Source organism: Canis lupus, chromosome 6 (assembly GCF_048164855.1).
Source record: "Canis lupus baileyi chromosome 6, mCanLup2.hap1, whole genome shotgun sequence".
NCBI classification, from domain to species: Eukaryota; Metazoa; Chordata; class Mammalia; order Carnivora; family Canidae; genus Canis; species Canis lupus.
In genome coordinates this window covers 57,355,436-57,379,299 of record NC_132843.1, presented here as the reverse complement: position 1 = coordinate 57,379,299, position 23,864 = coordinate 57,355,436, and the positions used below count along the sequence as shown (strand labels likewise).

General features: G+C 45.8%; 1 protein-coding gene and 1 pseudogene across 1 annotated transcript in view; both read left to right on the top strand.

Annotated features, from left to right (window-relative positions):
* TNR (tenascin R) overlaps nucleotides 1-23,864 on the top strand; it is a 408,870-nt gene that overhangs the window by 344,176 nt on the left and 40,830 nt on the right. The window contains exons 9-14 of the mRNA XM_072830721.1: nucleotides 4,311-4,496; nucleotides 16,717-16,806; nucleotides 17,873-18,136; nucleotides 18,740-19,009; nucleotides 20,157-20,276; nucleotides 21,199-21,345. Of these exons, the coding sequence (XP_072686822.1) occupies nucleotides 4,311-4,496; nucleotides 16,717-16,806; nucleotides 17,873-18,136; nucleotides 18,740-19,009; nucleotides 20,157-20,276; nucleotides 21,199-21,345 (1,077 nt within the window). The remainder of the gene's footprint in view (nucleotides 1-4,310; nucleotides 4,497-16,716; nucleotides 16,807-17,872; nucleotides 18,137-18,739; nucleotides 19,010-20,156; nucleotides 20,277-21,198; nucleotides 21,346-23,864) is intronic.
* LOC140636172 (U4 spliceosomal RNA) lies at nucleotides 14,000-14,067 on the top strand (annotated as a pseudogene).

The following is a 23,864-nucleotide window of genomic DNA, read 5'->3' as shown; positions in this document are numbered from 1 at the left end:
GAAAGAGCCCTGATGGAAGCACGGTAGTTAGAGAGGAGACAGCCCGAGGAACCCAGGAGGCCACTCTCGAGAACCTCCCTGCCCTGATTTCAGTAACCTTCACGAAGGCAGCCCTAGGACTCTCTCCATACAAGGCCCTCTTTCTAACCACATCTCTCAGGGCACCAAACCCGGCCTCCAGGGCATTCGGCCAAGCAGAGAGGCTGCTGCTTGAACCCCAATGCCCCAGACCTCTCTTGAATGCTGTTATGAGTTGAATTGTGTTCCCTAAAAAGATGTTGAAGCCTTAACCCTCAGTGCCTGCATATATGACTTTATTTGCAAATAAGGTCTTTGCAGATGACCAAATTAAATAAGGTCATTCAATCTGTGTCCTTATACAAAGGGGAATTTTGGGTACAGAGGCAGGTACCCAAGGAGGACACCATGTGCAGATAAAACACAGAGACTGGGGTGATTCTTCTACAAGCCAAGGAATGCCTAAGATTGCCAGTGAACCACCAGAGAGAGGCCTAGAACAGATTCTCCCCTGCAGCCCTCAGGAGGAAGCCACCCAGCCAACCACCCAGCCAACCTTGATCTTGAACTTCTGGTCTGTGAGACACATTTCTGTTGTCCAAGACACCCAGTCTGTGGCAACCCTGGAAACTAACACAAAGGCCCACGTCACAACAGTCGGGGCCCCGGCCAGCCTGCATGGCAGCCATTCCACACTGGCATTCTCTCACAACACACAGGCTGGATGGCATTTGCCACTCCAGCCAAGACCAGCTGCCCTCAGCCAAAGCTGCTTTTCCCCACACTACCTCACCCCAAATATCCTCACGGCACCCTCCACCCCACCAAAATATTAAACAAGACTTTTCTAAAGACAAGACTGGAAACAGACAATTTTCATTCAAGCACTTCTTATGTACCCATTGAACACCTAGTAGCACTGTTCTAGGCACTGAGGCTACAGATTAAACAAGATAGACAGGAACCCCATTCCCACGAGTTATATTCCAATGGGAGAAGAAGCAAAGAAACATCCTTCCATCATGAGTACTATGCTCGGAAGTGAAAGGGGTGCTGTAGAGGCAGGGCCACGTGAGATTGAGTCATTCAGAAATACCTCACTGAGGAAGTGATGTTCAACCAACGTCTAAGTGACTGAAGCCATGTAAGGATCCAGGAAGAGTATGCCAAGCAAAAGTACCAGCCAGTGCAAAGGCCCTGAGGTGGCAGTAAGTTTGATATGTTTCAGCAGTAGAAAAAAGGCAGTACAACTGGAGCACAGGGAATTAGGGTAGAAGTGTTACGAGATGATGTCTGAGAAGCAGAGAGCTGGGTGGGGATGATCAGGAGGTTTGTAGTAGGAAGCCACAGGCAATTAAGCAGGAGAAATGCTTGATCTAATTTATGTTTTAGAGACGAGATGTGGCTGTTACTGGAGTCCACAGCCCCAAGCCCCTCTGCAGGGCATGCCCTGGACATCGGTCTTTGCCTTCTCCCAGCTTGCTGATGTGTTGCAGAGACCAGCCCAGCTCCTACCTAGAGGGAGGGGTGCCCTTGAGCCATCCCTCCTACAGTTCAGGCTTCAAGACTCAGGGGAGGGACACCTGGTAGCTCAGTCAGTTAAATGCCCAACTCTTGATTTCAGCTCAGGTCATGATCTCAGGGTCCTGGGATGGAGCCTTATGTCAGACTCCACGTTCAGCAGGGCATCTGCTGGAGAATTTTTTTTTCCCTCTACTGCCCCTACCCCCTGCTTATGCTTTCTATCTCTCTTTTTCTCTGTCTCTCTTAAATAAATAAATAAATAAATAAATAAATAAATAAATAAATAACCCAGGGGAGCAAACCATTTCACTCTACCCCATTCCTAAGACCTTCCTGCTGTTGCCAGGTGGACTGGGGAGACCTCAGACCCTAATGTTGACCCAGTCTGACCAAAGAGCATCACCAGAGGCTCTTGGTGTCACCTTGAGACAGAATTCAAGGACAGATACAACAGAGCAATGAGCAGTACACCAGGAAAGTTTATTAAAGGGAATGTACACTCTCGAGGTGTGAGAGTGGGTAGACTCAAAGAAGAAATATGCCCACTGGGGTTTGGGTCTCCATCATTTATTGACTATTGTTAACAAGGGAGTGTAAGTAATATTCATTACTGGGGGCAGGGATTTCTTGGAGGCAGGGTGGTTCCGGTCACAGTACCCTTAGGGAGGAGATTTTAGGACAACAATGTAGTCTTATGAAGGAATAATGTGAACTTTGGCCTACTTTGTCAGCCATCTTAGGCCTATCTGGTTTGATCCAGTTTCTTATGGTTTTTGTACTCAAATGCTGCCCGGTCAGGTCAGGCCTCTGACCTTTTCATACTTGGCCATGACTTCCCTTTTGCTGGTCTCCAGGTATCATTTAAGAAACTAGCTAACTGGGGATCCCTTGGTGGCTCAGCGGTTTAGCACCTGCCTTTGGCCCAGGGTGTGATCCTGGAGTCCCAGGATCAAGTCCCACGTCAGGCTCCCGGCATGGAGCCTGCTTCTCCCTCCTCCTGTGTCTCTGTCTATCACGAATAAATAAATAAATAAATCTTAAAAAAAAAAAAAAAAAAAAGAACCTAGCTAACTGCTGCTCTAATACTCCCAACCCCTCATTCCCCAGCATTGACCTCTTCTGGTATCACTGACATGGAAAGTGTAACAAGGCCCTTATCTACAGTGCATAGGTTCTGAGGCCAAGAAAATTCCAGAAAACAAAAACCATAGTTTCCAAGGTCTGGAATGTTTAGTATGAAGAGCAATAGATAGGTACAGGACTCAATCTACACCCTAACCCCAACTTCTTTTTACTCCAGTCTCATTCAGGCCACACACCCCACAGCTGGTCAGGTCCCTTATCCCAACCTCTGCTCCTGTGTGAGATGGAGTGGCATAGGGTCCTGCACATTCTTCCCACATGCCCCTGTATCCAAGCTCCTCTCCCTCCAACCCCTCTCTCCATCCACACAGCACGTCAAGAAATGCAGAGAATCCGGCCTGCTAAATCCACACTGAGTACAGAAACATTTGTCAGAAAAATAAGCTGCAGAGACATAAATCCGCTAAAAGATTCGCCTAATTTACATCACTAAACAGAACACTTCTCACTCTGAAGCAGCTGCACTCAGATTGATTCACAGCATTCTCATCTTCCCTAAGAACAATTGTTGTATACTTGCCTGGCATTTGCAAATTAGAAGTCTCCTAGAGGTTTTCTCTGAACAAATGGCTGGTCCATTCCAAAGTTAAATTCAAGTCTCAAAGACAAGACCTATTGAGAAGTCTGTAAGTGGCAGCTTTTCATGGCTGCACTTCCTTCCCTGCAAGTTGTTTGTGTTGTTTGTGCCAAAATAAGCGGGGGGGGGGGGGGGGGGAGAGAATCAGCCCCCCCAGGATTGTGGGAGAGACTGTGTGCTAATGGTCTCTCCTTTGCACAGGAATCTCTGGAGCTCCAGAGAGCCAGCATTAGAGGTGCCATGTTGTTGGAACTCAGGATGAGCTTCAGAGGCAACAGAGAGTCCTCCTAGGGCTTGGGCCCCTATATTTGCACCAGGCATCACACCACACATTTCACATGCATTGTCCTCTCTGTACAATAACCTGAAATGTTGCTATTACTAGCCCATTTTACAGATGTGGCCATCAAAGCCCAGTGACACCTCACTTGACTGAAGACTTGACCATGGTTCTCTTGCAAATATGTGGCAGAGCTGGGGCTCAAACTGAGGCCTGACTCCAAAGGTCATATTCTTTTCACTACATCCCGTCCCCTATGTGTATACTTGATTTCCTACGAACCTTGCAGCAGTGTCTATGCAGGTAAATCCAGGAGAAAACAGCTTATACTTCAAAATCCTGCAATTAGTTGTCTTCTCGTAGCCTGGTGGCCAAATTTGATATTACTATATTCCATCATAATCACTTGGAAGTCATCTCTGATTTTTTTCTTGCTGAGATTTCCCTTACTAGTTTCAAGCTTATGATAACTAGCTAATTTTTAAATTTCTAGAGTACCACCATGATCATTCAGGAAATATTCTAGAACATTCCCTCAATGGAAATGGGACAAGTGTAAAGCATGTTGATATCTAACTCCCAAGTAAAAGTCTCCAAACTGCCCATGGAATCTGGCAGGGCAAGAGCTCAAGGGCAGCCCTGGGGTTCACTCAAATGAGGCAGAGGGTCAGGAGATGTGGGCTCTCACCCCAAAGCTTGTTAAAGTTCAAGATACATAATAAGTGCATATTATCCCATGTGATTTTGGTGATGACTGACTCTTTTTAGAGATTGATGCCCCCAAGAACCTGAGAGTGGGCTCCCACACGGCAACCAGCCTTGACCTCGAGTGGGACAACAGCGAAGCAGAGGTCCAGGAGTACAAAGTTGTGTATAGCACCCTGGCGGGTGAGCAGTACCATGAGCTGCTGGTCCCCAAGAGCATGGGTCCCACCACCCGAGCCACACTCACAGGTGAGTATACCCTGGCTCCAGGGACACTTTGGTTCCTAAGTCCATACCTCACAGCTCTCTCTCCAGTCCACCCCCACCTCCACCCCCACATCTAACCATCACCAGATCCCACTGATTCAATCTCTCAAGTACCTTTCACGTGGCTACTGCTCTCCTTTGTCTGCTGTCAATGCCTAAACAAGTCTTGCCTTAACCACTACAAATAGCCTCCGAGCAATCTCGCCCGGCCCCCACAATGTCCTCTTCACACCTTCAGTGATCTCTTCAACTATGCTGTCCTGTTCTGCACAAATAGCAGGGATTTCACCTTTGCTCCTGGGATAAACCCCAATCCTAGTACAGCCCACATGCTCTGCCTGGTTTCCCTGCAGTCTTCTCCTATCCCCCATCCCTCCTGCATCCCCTGGTGCTCCCTATGCTCCAGGACCACAGGTCTGCATTCGACAGCTCCTCAAACACCTCTTCCCTGCTTCTACGGGGCTTGGCATATGCCCTTCCCGCCACCTGTCAGCCTCTCCCACCACCCCTTTGCCCAGTTATGTCTGCTTCCCTTTCAGTTCTCCATTCACTTGTCACTCCATGGGGAAGCCTGTGCAGTCCCCAGGAGAGGTCAGGCCATCTTGTCTTGCTGCCTCCTCTCACTGGTACCCCCTGTCCTCACAGCGCCACTCAGGTTATCACTGTATGCTTGTGGGTATGATGATTCCATTGTCAGTCTCTACCCTAGATCTAAAGCTCTGTGAATGGGACCATATTTGGATTTGCTCATTATTGTCTCCCAGTGTCCAGAGCAGTGTCTAACACCAGGTCCTCCATAAGTGATGAATGGATAGGTGGATGGATGGATGGTTGGATGGATGGATGGATGGATGGATGGATGAAAGAAAGTGCAAACATTCACTGTGGGGCATAGACTACAAGATAGGGTGAGAGCCTGCTCATGCCTATACACCCCATAAAGAGTTTGAATTTATTCTTGGGGACAATGGGGAATCATTGAGGAATTTTAAAGAAGGTGATGTCGTGACTACCTATGTACAGCTGCAATGTGGAGACTGGTGGTAGGGGAGCAAGGTCAGGGGCAGAGATGGGTCAGCTGGCTCCACTGGAATCAGAAGGTGAGCTGGTGATGGCATGAATGAAGTCAACATCCTAAGTCACCATGATACTCTGCCAGGGAGCACTCCCTGTCCCCATGGAGATGTGGGTCCCAGCCAGCGCTCCTCCTGGGCCCTTAGACACACCCACCCAGGAAAACCTACCCGCTGGACTTCACGAAATATGGGCCATGGTTTCTAGGTGAAGGAGACCATGCAAGCCAGCTGCCCAGGGGCTGCCAGTGTGCTCACAGAGACTCTATTTAACTTGTGTATTGGCTTACTGCAAAAGCATTTGCCATCTTCATAGACAAGGGATACATAGCAGAGTGTGCATACAGTAAACAGGGGCAGTATAATCAAAGCTGTTTTCCTCCCAGGCCGCCTTGCAAAATGAGGCCAGTTAAAGTAAATATAATAAATGCTTTTTCCAGACAGACGCACTCCTAGAAGCACAGCAAGGAGATGGAAAGATATGCTGACCAAGCAGGTTAATGGGGGTGAATTAAACATAGCAGGAACACACCAGCTGGCATAAAGGCCTCTACAGAGAAATGGAGACATTCACAAAGATTAAGCTAAACAAAAAAAAATCTGAAATGATGCAGGAGGGAGCTGAGTCTAAGCACAGCCCATCCCTTCCTAGAGCCGCAGGCTGATTTGGCAATTAGCAATTTACAAAAATGATGGCTAGTTGTTCAGATGGAGGATATACCGTAAACTCATGCATGATATGGAGAAGAATCTAGTCATGTCCCAGTGATTATTTCCCACGGCTGGCAAAGAAGCTTCTACATTCATTGGTCATCTATCTTATTCCAGGCACCTTCACGTAGTTACAGCTTATTTAATCTTTATAACGGCCTTGTGACAGATGTTACCATCCCCATTTTATGGATGAGGAAACCAAGGCTCCGAGAGTTTGGGAACTTGCCCAAAGCCAGCAAGGGGCCCAGCTGTGGCTCAAAGCAAGATCTTCTGAGACTTGCCAAAAGCCTCCCATTCCAGGGCTGCTGGTACTGAAGAACTAAAATGTAAAGTACAGTCAAAGCACAAACGCTGTAGACATATAAGGAATGGAATAATGATCATTGAGGAGTGGGCTTAGGTAGGTCAATTTTTTGGTTAGAGTCGGGCTTGTGAAATAAAACTATAAATATATATTACACATAATTATCCTGGGGAGCTCACTGCTGAGGAGATTTATAAAGGCAAATAGCTTTATGTGATTTAAGAAGGAATTATAGGCATATAAGGAAATCAAGTATGTCTGTACTTGCTGAGATGCGAATTACAAGGGTTGTTGGCTCTCTTGCTGTGGTGTCTGGGGAAAGAGAAGGACCAACCGTGAAGGAGGGCAGGCAGAAGGAGGGAGAAGTTTGATTCCAGCTCTAGATAACTTGTGTTTTTTCCCTCACTCTCCAACTTGGACCCTAAAGAGGAGAGTTTTTCAGCCTCCAAGGCTTGTGTTTTGCTTTGTTTTGTTTTGTTTTCTGGTTCCAAACAGGTTATTTGTTTGCATGCATCAAGAAAGACTCTGGCCATGGATGGGAAGGGCGTTTCAGGGTCACCTGTGGGTTTGTCCCTGGCCAGAAAGAGAACATAGAAACTTCCAACTCTCCCTGTCCCCACTTTCCTATCTCCTAGTCAAGAACAGCTGGGGAACACACAGATACAGAGAACAGATTGGGGTTGCCAGGGATAGGGGATTGGGGGGAGGTGGGCAAAATGGCTGAAGGCGGTAAAAGGCACAAATTTCCAGTTGTAAAATAAGTCATGGAGATGTAGTGTACAGTGTAGTGACCATAGTTAATAATACTCTACCGTATATATGAAAGCAGATCTCAAAAATTCTCCTCACAAGAAAAAAATTTATAACTATATGTGGCAATGGATGTTAACTAGACTTATTCATTTACTAATATTGAATTATTATGTTGTACATCTGAAACTAATATTGTATGTCAACTGCATCTCAATTTTTTAAAAAGAGAAAGAAAAATAATAACTGAGACTCCTAGAACAAGGTTGCTTTGTGTCTTCCCCCAGTTTTACTTGAATGCTTGTTCTGTGGAACCTGTTAAGAGCCAGAACTTTGGACTCTGCAGCCACTTCCTGTGTGGTTTGGGACGACTGACTTCACCTTTCTAAGCCTCTGTTTCCTCTTCTGTAAAATGGGAATAGTACCATTTACCTCGTACTGTCGTGATGAGGCTTTCATGAGATCATGTGTTCAATGAGCGTAATGCAGTGCTTCTAACATAGCAAACTCCATATATAGCTGATGATGTGATGAATAAGGAGGAGGAGGAGGAGAAGGAGGGTGAGCTAATGGACAGTTTAGGATTTCCTGTAATGGGTGTGGCACGGAGCAGAGACTGTGCCTTTCACTGTGGAGTGTGCGCACCAGCAGCAAGGCATCATGGGGGGAGGGGTTTATAGCCCTCTCCCCACCAGATCTCCCAAATCAGAACCTGCATTCTAGAAGATCCCCAGGGGATTTGTGCACACATTAATAGGTGAGAAGTGCTCATTCAGAGCATGGCTCCTGAAGTTGCCCACTTGGGTTTGAAACCAACCTCAGAGACATGCGTGTGGGGCAAATTTCTTAAATTTCCCATGCTTCAGTTTCCTGGACCTGAGGACATCATGTCTTTGAGAAAGACATGGAAACTGAAGCATGGGAAACCCCTCCTGGGGTTGTTGGGAGGATGAAATGAAGTCATATATATCTACATATACCAGCTCTGCATGGAGACTGGTTCATAAAGAACATTCAACAGCCATTTGATCTTCTGTGGTTTTGAATCCCCACAAAGCTCAGACTGGATGCGTGGCAACCTGGCCTTTCCCTGGTACAAGTTCACACTCCCGTTCCTCTAAGGGCTGACTCTAAGCCTTGACATCCTGTGGCATATGTATTTGCTACTCCCTGATCTTCACAGCCACGTTTACCCCTCTGCTGTGGGCCACTGGCCCTTGCTGACTCTCTGGGCCTCTGAGCCAGGCAGAGGGCTTGCAGCAAGTGGCCCCTGGCATAGCTTTCCCCTCACATACCTCCTCCTCTGCAGCCCAGAGGCCAGGCTCGGGCACAAAATGCCAAGCATTTCTTTTCCATTATTCTCTGTAGGCGATGCCCAGTGAATTCTCTCGGGAGTATGAATTTGTTTCTGAACAACAGACTTAGTGTCTGCAATGGTTTGTTTTTTTTTCCCTCTGCTCTGGTGGCTTCTGTGTCCTTAATGATAACTTTTTAGGCTCAGCCTCTCAGGCAGGATGATGTGTGCTTGGCCTATGTACCGTACCTGGAGTCTCAAAGGGGTCCTGAGTGTTATGTAGTTTATAGGTGCATCAAGGTACCTCTTGGTTAGGATGGGCAGCACTTACCAGGGACAGGCACCCCTAGGGATTTCTGGGTAGAAAACAGAAAACAATCAACCCTGTAGAAAACTCTGAGTGGAAGGAGGGAAGATGTGGGGGGCAGTGAAGAAAGAAGGAGATTCTCATTTCTTGATCGGGTCAAAATATTGGGTCAAAAAACCCTGCCTATGACCAATGCAAATTACAAACAGTGCTCTGTGTCTGAGGTGACTCCTCTCTATCTGTCCTAAGAAAGGCCTGTGGCTGCAGTGTTTTGCTAAGAGGGTAAAGGGATTTGTCCTCAGCCACCTACACTTTCTTGCCTGGTGCTCCCCCATGAATGGAAGCCCATACTTGAGGAGAGAAGTGTGACCAAGAGAAAGGTAAAAGCAGCCAGCCTCTATGGCCATGTGAGCACTGGGCTCTAAACCAGCGCCCCCAGAGCCAGTTCATCACTTCCTTGAGCAACCCCATGGGGTGCCTGCCTGGGAGCCTCCTGGTGGCACTTCCCACCCAGCCACCTCTCTCTGCATTGTGCCTACCTCCATCCCCAGGGCCACAGGCTGCTTGCTAATCAGACCAATCATCCACTGGACTTAGGAAACCCAGGGCCTTGAATATTCCTGCAGACTTCACAGTATGACACAGGATCACAAGGAAACAGAGACTTACAGCCAGCCACACACAACACACTCACTCACACATGCACACATTCATACACACTTACACGCAAAAGGCTGACACCACAGGTCGGGTGTGTGTGTTACCACCTTCAAGGCCACTGGTTGCTGAAGACTTGGAACAGAAGCCTTCTACTAAAAGCCGTACTTTCTCCTGAGGCTCAAATGGGGGTCTAGTGGTGAGAAGGTGGGTTCCTCAAGGTGCAAAGGTAGCTGTGCTTGTCCACAGGAGGATTTTCCATGAAGAAATCTGAGCCTCCCAGAGAAGTCCAGCTGGCAAAGTGGTGCTGACCAAGGCACTTGATGTTCACTTCACCCTGCTCGCACACCCTGCCAGGGCACAAACACCAGACTAAGTGCCAGACCTTCAACGCCCTGCAGGCTCTTCTGAGGAGGAGGAGTCGGGCAATGGGCCTGTGGCCTGGCCAGACTGTGCTCAGCCTCCTTCAAGTGATGTCACAGCGCCTCCAAGTGGCCACTTTGGTTAGGTGCTCTCTGAACAAGGTGCCACCTTCCAGGGGCCAGAAAGTTGGGGAGTGGGCTGCAGAGACCCAAGTAGAAGAGAGGAGAGAAAGGGCAGAAGCCTCCACACCCCTCCTCCTCCTCACAGAGCTGGCACATAAGGGCATCTGTCCTCTTATTTGCGTTAAAAGACTGGGCCCAGGGAACCAGGAGAAAAGCCAGGTGGGAATCTTTCACCTCCTACTTTGTCTTCTTCAGCAGGAGAGCTTGTTTACAGTGAAGACCCAGGGATGGGATGTTCCTGAGGAAAGGAGGTGATGAGCCATGTTTCTAATTAATCTCACTGGCAACAAGAGAGTTGCATTCAAAACCGTTCCTTAGTATTTTTAATATAGTTTTGTGGGCCCAGTCCTTTCCTTAAAGTCAGCATGGAATTGGCTGCTTCTCTTGATGCTTGAACATCATCCACATTCAAAACAAGGAGGCAGATATCCTCCAAGGCCTGATTCATTCAGGGAACCCTGGAAAACCTCATACCATCACTCAGGAAAATAAGGATGGGGAGTCTGGAAGCTTAGACCTCCATTATATTAAAAAGTAGATTGCAGCCCATCTGGTGTGATTTCAGGGGTTCTCAGAAGATCCTCTGTCTGTCTCCAAATATGTCCCATCTATGAAATCTCTAGTACCCAAATTCCACTGCTGGAACTTTCCCTATGAGTGCCCCTATATTAGACCCCTGGTTTTCATGAATTAGTTACTAGATACCCCTTTGCATCTATTATTCCTTCTGCCTGTGATGCCCTATCTCTACCCAAATACATCTGATTCTTCAAAAACCAGTTCAGACATCCCCTCATAAGTCTTCCCAACATTCCCATCACCCTTGCTATGCTGCTTGCATGAGTCACATATTTCTTTCACTATGCTATGGACTGAATTATATAAAAAATCAAACCCCTTGACCCAAGACCTAAGAGTCTAGTGAGGAAGCCAACATGAAAACTAACAGTAACAATATAATAACATGATTGCTGTAAGACCCAGGGATGAGAGACGGACTATAAAGTCCTTAGGCAAAGGGTCTTCAGGTTGCCCCTCCCTTTGATAGCAGATGTCCTGTAAATGCACTAGGGCCAACCAAACTCTCATCCCCGTTTGGAAGACTTGAGGTTCTTGGGAGATGGAAAGGGTCCCTATTTCTATGGTCCACCTGAACCCAACCAAGCCTGCAGAGCCCGGGTGTCTTATTCATGTCTTTGCTGGCAGGAGGTAGCAATCTCAGCTTCTTGGGCCTGCTCCTCCCCCCAAACTTCCCTGCTAGCAGCAGGAAGCTGGAAGAATAAGTCTCCCAAACAGGGGGAAGTGAGTCATTCTACCTTCATCGCCCATGGTCCTTGCAGTACGAGGGGAGAATTTGCTTGTTCCTGTTGCTCTTCGGCCCTAATTAATCTCTTCCTGCTCCCATGCCCCATACTACCCACGAGAATTCCATATCTCCTTCCCTCTCCTTCCCTAATCTTGGCTAGCTTTCAAGTTTTTCTAGATATCTTCCTCTGGCCATTACTGTCCATGATGATCTCGTGCCTCCTCTGAAATGATTTCCTTAGCAGCCCATGGTGTGGTGCCAGATTACTTAAATTCCAATCTGCCACTCCACTCCCCTCCACTAGCCTGTAAGATTCTTAGGGACAGGGACCGTGCTATGACAGGTCAGAAAAAAACAAAGGACTTGAGTTCCAAGGCCAGTTTTATTGTATATTAGCCTCATGACCGTAGTCAAGGTATGGACTTCTCTGAGCCACTATTTGCTCAACAGTAATGCCTTCCTAGCAGAGCTGCAGGGGAATTAAATGAGAAAATAGGTACAATCTCTATGAGACTATAGCTAGTAGTAGTACTCTTGGCCATCAGACACTCAAGAGAAATTGCCTTCAATTTTTATCCCTCCTCTTTTCCCTTCCTTTCTTCTTCATAATTCTTCTAGATTACCTACTGCATGCAGCTCAGTGCTTGGCATATTGTGGGTGCTCAATAAATAATGTCCTCCTTCAGTACAGATTTTTTTATGTCATTAAGGGAAGAGCAAGGGTGACATCCATTCAGCTCACCCTGGCATCCCCTATGCCTGGCACAAAGGAAGCCCTCAATAATGTTTGGTGAGTGAATGAACTGCATGCTTTGGGAGTTCAGAGAAGAATGGGTGTGCCATGAAAGAGTTGAAAAAAGTGTTAACCTCTGAGCTGAACAAAGGAAGTTCTATGAGGCATGGAGAGTGGTGGTTTCCTATGGGATGAATTTTCTGAGCTATTGTGAAGCAAGGCAACAGAGCCATTCATATGCCACCACTTTTAGGAGGTGGATGGAAAGATAAAGGGAGCATTGATAGAGAGCAATGGGGTCTTTAGAAAGTGAGAAATCCCTAGGAGTCCACAGAGTGCTGATGTATTAGTGTGCTGGATATGCTTCGGATACACATTTTCTTTTCCAGCAGAACTGTATTTTACCTGCTGGCAAAGAGCAACAATTCACTTGTAGCACAGGAAGAAAGCTGCAGAAAATCAAAGGGAAGCAGCAGGCAGGAACCTATAAGAGAGTCCCACTTTCCCATCCCCTAGACAGAAAGCCTGGGACGAGAGTACTTTAAATTCTGCTCTGCAGTTTTCTGGGAAAAGATGATTCTGTTGTAAATTATTGAACATTTCATTTAAGCTTCATAAATAAGAAACTCAGATGAAAACGTTACATGTTAGATCCGTTTGGCAACATATAATTTCTGTCTTACTCCATCGAACTGTCACCCTTCATCTACGTCAGAGAATTTCTACTTCATTATAGGCAATTGAAGGTTTCAATCAGATGCCTAAGAAAAGTAGTTTATGTCCCAAAGGTAATCTAATTTCTCCAACCAAGGATGTACCTGGGACTCGCAGAACATATTGACGGAGATAAATGTGTGCTTGGAACGGCTCTGGGGGCGTTGCAATCACCCACTCAATCTAGTGACAGGTACTCCACCCAGCCAGGGGCCGGCTCCTCACTGACAGCTGAACTCCCTGAATCACTGGTTTCGTTGGAGCCAACAAGCTTAAACATCAGCAAACTGATGACAAGTGTGCCGAGGACCAGCCTGTACCTGCCTGGGGCATCCAAAAAAAGGACTCAAGATCCTGGAATAGTCCTCTGAGCAAGATAATAATGAGATTGGCTACTATCAGGACAGGCACTGCACTTCATTTCATCCTCACGATGACCTTCCAAGATACAGATCATTGGTCTTCCCATTCTACCAACACTGAAGCTCAACGACATCAAGTATCAAAGTTACACCTGTAGAAAGTGGCAGAGCCTGAATGTTATTAATGTAAGCACGGCTGACCTCAAAGTCTGTCAAACTTTAAACTTTACTTCCACAGGTAATGACACTGTAGAGAAAGAAAGAATGAAGAGTTGAGAAGTGGAGGGACCTGGTTTGAGAAAGGGAGAAGAGGGCTGGCTGGTTCTAATATACTCCTTCAAGGGAGCCTGGTCAGTAAGGCCTGGTAGCTTTTACCATACTCAAGTATGGGGGCATTTATTGCATCGACTGTCCTAAAGCCATACTGAAGAGGTGGGTGCAGAACCCTCTGGCTACCGTGCAGCATTCCCCTTCATTAAACCAAGCCATTTGTGGGGCACCTGGGTGATGTAGCTGGTCAAGTGTCTGACTCTGTTTCAGCTCAGGTCGTGATCTTAGGGTTGTGACCTCAGGGTCCTGAGATCAACCCCCATGTCAGACTTGGTGCTCATTGGGGAGTCTACTTGAGATGCTCTCCATCCATCTCCCTCTGCACCTCCCCCAGCTTTAAATAAATAGATAACTCTTAAACAAACAAAAATACAAGCCATTTGTTAAGGAAAGGTTAGCTTTGTGCAGTGGCAGTATCATAGCCTATGAGGTTTATCTGAGGCATGATTGTTGCTAATTGTTAAGGAAAGGTTGCTCAATGCATTTCCTGTCAAAATCATTCCTATTACCTCAGGGATCCTGGGGAAGTCACAGCTGCTCAGGCAAGGGGATGACATTGGGGGCAGGGTAGGACATTCCAGTCCTCCTAAAAGGCCTGAACCTTTGCCTGAGTTTCTTTTTATAATATGATGGTGTACTGGTTTGAATAGTGTCCGCCCCAAAATTCATGTCCAACTAGAACCTGGAATGTGATCTTATTTGGAAATAGGGTCTTTACAGATGGAATCAAATTAAAATGAGGTCATAACAGATTAGACGGGCCCTAAATGTAATGTGACCAGTGTCTTCATAAGAATGGGAGAAGACCTAGACACCAGGGAGCCTGCCATGTGTTACAGACTGAATGTTTGTGTTGCCTCATTCCCATTGTGATCTTAGCTGATAGGGCTTTTAGGAGGTGATTAGGTCATGAGCTAGGAACCTTCATGAATAGTATTGGTGCCCTTATAAAAGAGACCCCAGAGAATTATCTTGTTCTTTTCATACAATGTTCTTTGTATATTCACAAACATAGCAAGAAGGTAGCCTCTATGAACCAGGAAGTGAGGTCTTATCCAATGTCAAATCTGTTGGTGCCTTGATCTTGGACTTCTCAGTCTCCAGAACTATGGGGGATAAATGTGTTTTAAGCCATGGTGATTGATGATAGCAGCCCGAGCTGACTAGGGCACCATGAGACAATAGAGGCAGAGCCTGGAGTAATGCAGCTACAAGTAAGGAAAGCCCAGCTGGAAGAGGCAAGGAAAGATGCTCCCTCTTAGAGCCTTTGGAAGGAGCCCACCGACAACTAGATGTTGGCCCTCTAGACCCTAGAACTGTGGGAGAATAAATTTCTGTTGTAAGCCATCCTGTTGTCATCATTTGTCACGGCAGCCACAAGAAACTAATGCAGGTGGAGAAAAGACTTCCCATCCCACCTTCCTCAGGTTGTGGTGAGGATCAAAACACATTCAGGTATTTTGAAAAGAATAAATGTTATGTAGAATAGCATGATCATCAACCAGGGCTCTTGTGGACCCACACAGAGCACCCACCACCACCCACACAGAGCACCCACTACCAGAAGAACTCAGACTCATCATGGGGGGCCCCACAGGTGATGATTTGATCTTGTATTTTTCTACAATCCCACTTCTAGTAAATGAGGGTGAATTAGATGCTAGTTATGCCCACATTCTAATCCCAGGAGCATGTGACTCTGTCATCTTACATGGAAAAAAGGAAATTGTAGATGTGGTTAAGTTATCCAGGTGGGGCCACTGTAAGAACAGGAGTTCTTATAAGAGAGATACAAGAAGATTAGTCAGAGTGGAAGATGAGGCAATGGACAAAGAGGTCAGAGGGAAAAACAGGTTTGAAAATGCTATGCTATAGATTAAGGAGCCATAAGCCACGGGATGCAGGCAGTCTCTAGAGGCTGGGAAAGGCAAAGAAATAATTTCTCCCCCAGAGCCTCCAGAGGCTGCAACCCTGCTGAACTATTTAGACTTCAGACCTGCTTAATGCTGAACTAAACAATAATAGACTTGTGTTGTTTTGAGCTACTACCTCGTGGTAATTTGTTACAGCAGCAATAGTAAATTAATATACTAGTCAAGTCAGTTAGTCTGAAGATGAATGTGGGAGAAGGTAGGGAAACACCCCAGATAATTGCAGATATCCTAGGAGGCTCCCAACAATTCACTGTATAAAACCCCTGAAGGATTTCCCCAAGAAACTTGCATCCTTTATAGTTGAACAGTTTTTGCATCTTTTCCATCTTCTGGAGTCCCCCAGAAGTCATCCTAAGATTGAACTCATAACTCCAAATACCCTGGGGTCTGAATTATTGACCTTGGTAGGCAGCCCACAGCAACAGGGCTTCTGTCTGCCCCTACATTAAAGGCCTGAGAACCTGTGCTCAGAAAGTCCAACCAGTGTGTCTTCCCCTAAGAAGGGATCCTGGAGTCCTCATATGGTTTCAGTCCCTTCCTATAAAAGGTGTAGATTGATGCTCATACACAATGTTTAAGAAATGCTTTAAAGGCCCACGTCCACACAATCCCTCTCGATTACCTACTCCTCCAATTCATAGCTTATACAAGGACTCTCTTCACTAGTTGTAACCATCCTAAGACTCTAAGTACCACAGGGAGAGCTTCCACAGGAAAGCACATTTCTGAAGATTACTGACAGGGGCAGCCTCACTGCCTTCCCAAAATCAGCAGCAAGAAGGAAGCTCTGCACTGAGTACTTCATCCTGTTGACTTGATATGGATTTCCTAAGTGGTAAAATTGGGATTTCTTAATAGATAAAATTAGAAGACGATTCAGGAAGGATTAAACATAAGATCTGAACAGGAGGGGCACCTGGGTGGCTCGGTCTGGTGTCTGCTTTCGGCTCACGTCCTGATCCCAGGGTCCTGGGATCGACCCCCAAGTCAGGCTCTTTGCCCAGCGATGAGTCTGCTTCTCCCTCTTCCGTTCCTTCTGTGATCTCTCTTGCTCTTAAATAAATAAAATCTTAAAAAAAAAAACCTTAAAAAGAATCTAAGCTCATTTGCTTCTCTCCTTTCTGGCTTCCCTACCATTGACACATACAGAATAATGTTTGTTTCTGCATCTACCGACAGATCTGGTGCCTGGCACGGAGTATGGAGTTGGAATATCTGCTGTCATGAACTCACAGCAAAGTGTGCCAGCCACCATGAATGCCAGGACTGGTGAGTAGGAGGATTGATGCAGAAGAAGACTAGGAAACTCCGTAGACCTGAGAAGCCATGGAGGCTTGTCCTAGAAAGGCTTGGTCAGAAGGCAATGCCCCTTCATTAACAGGTCCCTGGATTACAGTTACCAACCTAGAAACAACATCTACCTGCAGATCTCTGATCTCTGTGCCTAATCTCTGACATCAACATGCAGGGTAGTCTCCCTCTCTTCCCCACATATCTGTGCACATCTCTCATGGTCTGAAGGGCTGCCCACAGAGGTGTAAAATTCCAAATAGGTTGGTGTCATAGCAGGTCATATTTTTTTCTAGACCACCCCAGAATAGGCAAGAGTGTGATGTTCCTTACGATGCATGACAGAAGCTCTCATAAAGGCCACAGGGATACAGGTTTAAATTTGGAAGCAACCCATTAAATCTAAGGACAGTGGAAAAGTCCACTGGAGACCCTTGCTACTCTGGATCCAACAGATTTGCTTCCAAATTCTGGGTAAATTTTAGTCACTCTAGTAATAGGCAGGCTGGACTGAGCTGGGGATTTTGAAACAATCCCTGTCCCAAGACTCATTCTAGTGTACACAACCTCTCTAGAGAACCACAAGGACATGGGTCTCAAGGAGTTCTCAGACTTGCACATCCATGGCTGGTCAACCAAAATGGCCTCAGGAACAGGGGTAGCTACTGTTGCCAGGAATGTCATATCCCTACTCGATAGTGACTCCTATTTTACCCTGGTTGGCTTGCTGAGAAAGGCGGAGAGAAAATGAATATAGAGCTTGACAATCAGCAGCCAGCTCTTCCCCAGAGGTGGAGGAATTCCAGTGGTGTTGGAGCTACTAATGCCTTTATGAAGATTGTCCATCTATATACCAAGCCCCTGGCCATCTTTCAAAGGGAAGGCACTTAACAAAATTGTGAGATAATTGTCAGCAATGACAAGCTAATCATCATGGTCAGCAGGCCTGCTGATAGCTTAGTTATCCACAGGGAGGTCCAATTCCAATAAATATTGGCCAATCTATGGAACTTGTGTAAAATAGGCCACTTATGTTGATCCACAGAACTTGACAGTCCCCGGGACCTCATGGTGACTGCCTCCTCGGAAACCTCCATCTCCCTCATCTGGACCAAGGCCAGTGGCCCCATTGATCACTACCGAATTACCTTTACCCCATCCTCCGGGATCGCCTCAGAAGTCACTGTGCCCAAGGACAGGACCTCATACACACTGACAGATCTGGAGCCTGGAGCAGAATACATCATTTCAATCACTGCTGAGAGGGGTCGGCAGCAAAGCTTCGAGTCCACTGTGGATGCCTTCACAGGTACCAGGGTAGCAGAAATCCCAGCTGGGCTCAGGTTTAACGGGGATTTTAGTGCCAGAAGGTCATCTAGGTAACCCACAATTCCAGTGCACCATTTTGTTTAGAGAAGGAGGAATGTGGGTAAGGAAAAGAAGAGATAGAGGAGAAATTAATAAATATATCAAGATGGAATAGTTGGAAATGAGGGGGAGAGATAAGCAAGTCTACCTACGTGTCAGAAAATTTGTATCTGGTTTCCTACAGCCTGGACATAGGGGTTGATTCTATACATCTTCCCTTGTCTGCACTAAATCAGTGGGCATCCAGAGGATCCATAGGATCATGTTAAATTTCTCCCAGAATAAAGATTTTAAACCCTGGATGAGTATTATGAATAACTCACAGAGGCTTTACCTTGCTGAGGGCATTCATTTTTCAGTATGTGACTTGGAGAAAGGAGAGTAAACAGGACTGGTGAGTGAGGAGGTGGAAGCTCTGAGTCAGCAGGTAAAGGTGTAGTCCTAGTTTACAAGGAAAGCAGATCGCTTTAGTCAGTTGGCTCTTCTAGCCAGGGTCCCACCACCTCATGTATGTTTCAGAACCATCATCTCCTCTGATTTGCAGGCTTCCGCCCCATCTCCCATTTGCACTTTTCTCATGTGACCTCCTCCAGTGTAAACATAACCTGGAGTGACCCATCCCCTCCAGCAGACAGACTCATTCTGAACTACAGCCCTCGCGATGAAGAGGAAGAGATGACAGAGGTCTCTCTGGATGCTACCAAGAGGCATACTGTCCTGATGGGTCTGCAGCCAGCTACTGAGTACATTGTGAACCTGGTAGCAGTCCACGGAACAGTGACCTCTGAGCCCATCGTGGGCTCCATCACCACAGGTGAGGTTGGAGGACTTGACAGCAGGTGGTGAAGGGGGTTCCTACAGAGATCTTTAGCAAGTCAACGAAATTTACAAAGAGAAATTCCCAGGAAGTGGGGAACTGCCTCACTTGGCTAAAGAGGGTCGTGACCCGTTCCGAAAAAGCCACCTCTTCTAGGACTGCATAAAATGTGTAAGATGGGAAACTTCCTTTTGGAAGGTAGGACAGACTCAATATCTTGAGGATGACAGCACTTGAATGCTTTGGTTGAGAGGTTTTCAAACTACCAGCCCGAAGACAGTTAGCCTTCAAGAAGAAACTCCATCTCTTGATGGTGCAATAAGGTCACTCATACAAATGATACTTCCTCAAAATTATATAGGACTAGCACACAACCATGTAGGAAACTGAGACTCAGAAAATGTGGTTGATTTGTATATTTTTTGGAAAACACAGGCACTCTGAGATGTACTGGATCATTCTTTCCTCATCATTCTCAAATACAATCCCAGATATGAGTGTTCATGTGGGTGAGGACATGTGTATTTGGGTCATTTCCTACATACTAACTAGAACTCACAAACTGGATAAGTGGATGAAGCACACAGCTGGTTTTGGCCCTGTGACCCCCCAGTAGTCAAAGAATAAAACACCTGGTACAGATGAAATACAATTTAGGAAAGTGGATTTGTTCTGGACTTGTGCTCTAAAATCCATCTAGACTCAATAGGCAGTTTTTCCAAATTGAACTATAGGTGGCTGCTAAAAAATAAGAGAAACAGAGTTGAGTTTGTCCAAGAGAAGTTGCTTCAGAGAAAATGACCATATTATTTACTCTCAGTTCAAAACAAAACATATGAACTTAAAGGGTAAGTTCCCAACTGGCTTTCACGTAGGTAATGGTTGCTGCACAGCAAGCACAGAGCTTGCCAACTTGACTACATGTTGTTAAAATATTCCCCATGAACATGGCTTTAGTTAATACCTATGAGATTTCATGTGAAACTTCAGCCTGACCATGGCTTTAAGGAAAAAGATCGAGCACAAAGATCTTGTCTGTCTCTGGCACACCATTAGCTCTTGGTCCATATGAAACCAAGGATAGGAATTGCTTTTTCACACTGTGCTTTCTGTATTTTTCCCACAACTACCTGGGTCCTTGTAGGAATTGATCCTCCCAAAGACATCACAATTAGCAATGTGACGAAGGACTCAGTTATGGTCTCCTGGAGCCCTCCTGTTGCACCTTTTGATTACTACCGAGTATCATATCGGCCAACACAAGGTAACAAAGTTATCTGATTTATCACAAATGGATGGGATTTGGAGCTAGGTGAAGATTGCTATGGGAGAACTACATGTCCCAGAGGATATCACCCCCTACCTGCATTCTCCTCCTCTCTGTGGCATGTTCCATCACAATGAAAGTGGGTTGAGGAGAAGCAGCCAAGAAATCTTGAACTCACCAACTCCTCTGACAAAAGGCTTGACTATATTCACCCAGAAAGCAGGCCCTCCATCCGCAGAGTGAACCATGGTAGCTATGGTCACTTTATCTAGGCAGTATAGTGAGAAACAAAAAACCCTAAATAATTCTATCAGGATCCAGAGTCACATTCACTTTTCTGAGAGAGAAGTCCAACACTGGAATCCTGGGGAATGCCTAAAGACTCAGCTGAGACACACGGAGCCTTAGAGGGAGCCACAGTGATGGTGGTCCTATTTCTGCCACTCCAGCCAAGTTATGAGTCAGAAAACGTTGGCCCAGACCTCCCCTGAATCCTGCCAGTTCATGCTGGTACATGTCACATTGTTAAGAAAGTAGAGGGCCTGCCCACTTCCTAAGGGGCCAGTGGGATAGTTTTCCAGACTACCCTGTCTCTGGGCTTCATGGACCACTCTCTGCAGCCATGATCTCTAAACTGCCTTAAGAAAACTGGCTTGTAAGAAAACCGCCTAACCACCTTTTTTCTTTGCTCCAAGGAACCTATAAAATGAGGGGGTGGGACCAGTATGCAAGGGCCTCATCAAGCTCCAACATTCCCAGTCTGTGAACCATTTCTCTTCCTTCCCTACTGAGTGCTGGGCCTTGAACCCATCTCTGCTTCATGACAAAGTGCTACCAGAAGCTTCTATGTAGACTGTACCATGAGCTGTGTTGATGAAGGATCCACCAAACTTTAACAGTGGCTTCTGCTCTTCCTTAGTTGGACGACTGGATAGTTCAGTGGTGCCCAACACAGTGACGGAATTCACCATCACCAAACTGTATCCAGCCACTGAGTATGAAATCAGTCTCAACAGTGTGCGGGGCAGGGAGGAGAGTGAGCGCATCTGTACCCTCATTCACACAGGTAGGCATGTCTCCGTGTCATGAGCCAAGTCAGGACCCTGGCTGAGGATCTGCAACAGACAAAAGAAGCAAACAGTGGAGTTGCTCTGGCTAGTACAGAGGACACTGGTTCTGGGCTCAGAAGCTCCCTTCCTGGGTGCTCCTCTGACTCACTGTGTCATGCAAAGCCTCTTAACGATTTCTCTCCCCTCTGGTATTCCTCTCTAATACCGGTTGTTTAGAGAGTAGCCCTCTTCTAAGAGTCTTACTGGTTTAGGTGGAAAATGTTCATGGAATTTTCAATAGGAAAGGTGACCTTTCAAAGACACATTATGGAAGTGAATTCTGAACAGACATCTAAATCATCTCACCTAATTTTTTAAAAAGACTTAGCCAAGTAAATATTACCTCAGAAAAGGAAAAGGAAAAGGTTATTCCAGTAATAACCCTTGGGGTCCTGAAATTCCTCATCATGGTCAGAAGCCACCAAGTGGTTGCATTTGCTCTTTCTTGCTTTATGCTCAAAAGATGGAGGCCTTCCTTTGGAAAAGGAGCCCCTTGGATACACCTGAGAACAGAGCTCCTGCAGCAGCTCCACTGCTTCTCCTGCTCTGGCCCCTCAGTCAGCCCACCACGCAGAGCTAGGAAAGATTAGTTATAGAAGTCACCAGAGGGGGCATCCAAAGTTTTCTGTCCCCAGACTCCAGACCTAACCTCCCAATTAAGCTATCATTCCCATAGCACATGGGAAGGATCCAGCTTGCCTCATTAGGAGAAGAACACCCAGATTTCTTGAGGCTGCTTAATTTCCTCAGAGAATAGCATTTCTTGAATGAGGGAAAGGTAACTTGGAGTTCCTCATTGTTTTTGTAGATGCTCTCATAGGCCCAGAAACATCTTTAAAGTAATAGCCCAAGAAACATGCCTTCAGAATGTTTCAAAATCTAAAAAGGTTATTCTTCCAAAAAAAAAACAACAACAAAAAAAAACAACCACAGAATATTTTTCATCTTCCCTAGTTTCCTTCCAGGCCTGTAACTACACATAACCCAGTCATGTTTTGGTCCAATCTTTCCTTTCCATCACATTACCTGTGACCATTAGGAAATCAAGAAATATTGACTCAAAGTGATGCCCAGTGTGTCAAAAGAAGTCCCCCTCTCACTTAACTGAAAGTCTCAGAAATTCATGGTAAAGATATTAGATGGTTTTCTCTTTGAGGGCAATAAAATGGGTTTCAAGAGCCTCCTACCCCTAAGGTAAAAGAAATCAGCAACTTAGGTTAAAAAAAAAAGAAACTCATTCCTTGGGTTCTTGGTTATAAACAGCAAGTATCTGTAAAGCAGATATTCAGCAGTGCACCAACCCAAACCACCCCGTTCGGGTTCAGACAAAGCTATTGTGGCAACTCCCAATAAACAGATTGCCGACAGAAATGTCTTTTTTTGTTGTTTTTTTAATGTGAGGTCTATGATTTTACAATTTGGGGAAATGAGTACTCCTTCAGGGTCTCATAGTCAATCTCTAAGAGATCATGCTAACTGTAGTCTCCCAAGACTTTTCTTCCTTGTCTCTTTTCATAAGGTTCCATTTGAAGAACTTGTTAAAGATACAGATTATGTATACAATTCAGATATTAAAATCTTAAAAATATTTCAGTTGTTGCTTCCAAATAAGGAACATAGGCAAGCAATAGAACCTGCAGTTAGAGAACAGGGCCCATTTGACAGCACATCTTGGTCCCCAAAGGTAAATTACATGACCCTTAGATTGAGTTGATTCCTCAAACTATTATAATAACATCAATTTCTAAAATAAATCCTAACTTTATAGAAGAGAAGCATAGTAGGAAACAAAGACATAGAGCATGGGCAAATAAAATAAGATGAGGAAGCTGGTCCCATAATGAACAAACTTTGTTCCCCCCAGTAGGCACTATTAGCCTTTAGCCTAGAAGAATCCTCTTGACCTTCTAGGCCACAAAAGGGATACCTGGGACTCAGTACAAAGGGAGCTTATGAATAGCAAAGCAAGAATGCACTCATCATATGTGGCTTCAGAGGCAATCTGAGTCCCATTCAGTCACTCTGTAATCACTTATTGAGAACTTTGAAAGTTCCAGGCACTGAGGATACTCTGACTTCATGGGTCTCCCACCACACTTCCTGAAGTTTGTTAACAGAAATCATTCCACAAGGCATGCTCCTTATATTCATGAAAGTACAAGGAGCCTGGGAAGCAAATTATCTCATTAACTAAAGAAATTTAACAATTCCTCTATGTTCTTAGTTTCTCCATCTAGGTTTAAATGTGTAAAACACAACAGCCATACCTTGGAATCCCGTGTAGCACATGACAGTGCTCTGCACATAAGTTAGTGAATGAATTAAAAGGAAGATCTGCGGCCAATAAGGAGAGAACTGCATACTGTGGAAAAGGAAGAAAGGGAGGAGGATGGGATCAGAAGGGAAGAAAGGAAAGAGGTCTCCACTCACTTCATTAGTTCATAGGGCACACAGCTGACGTGCATGATGGGTGAAA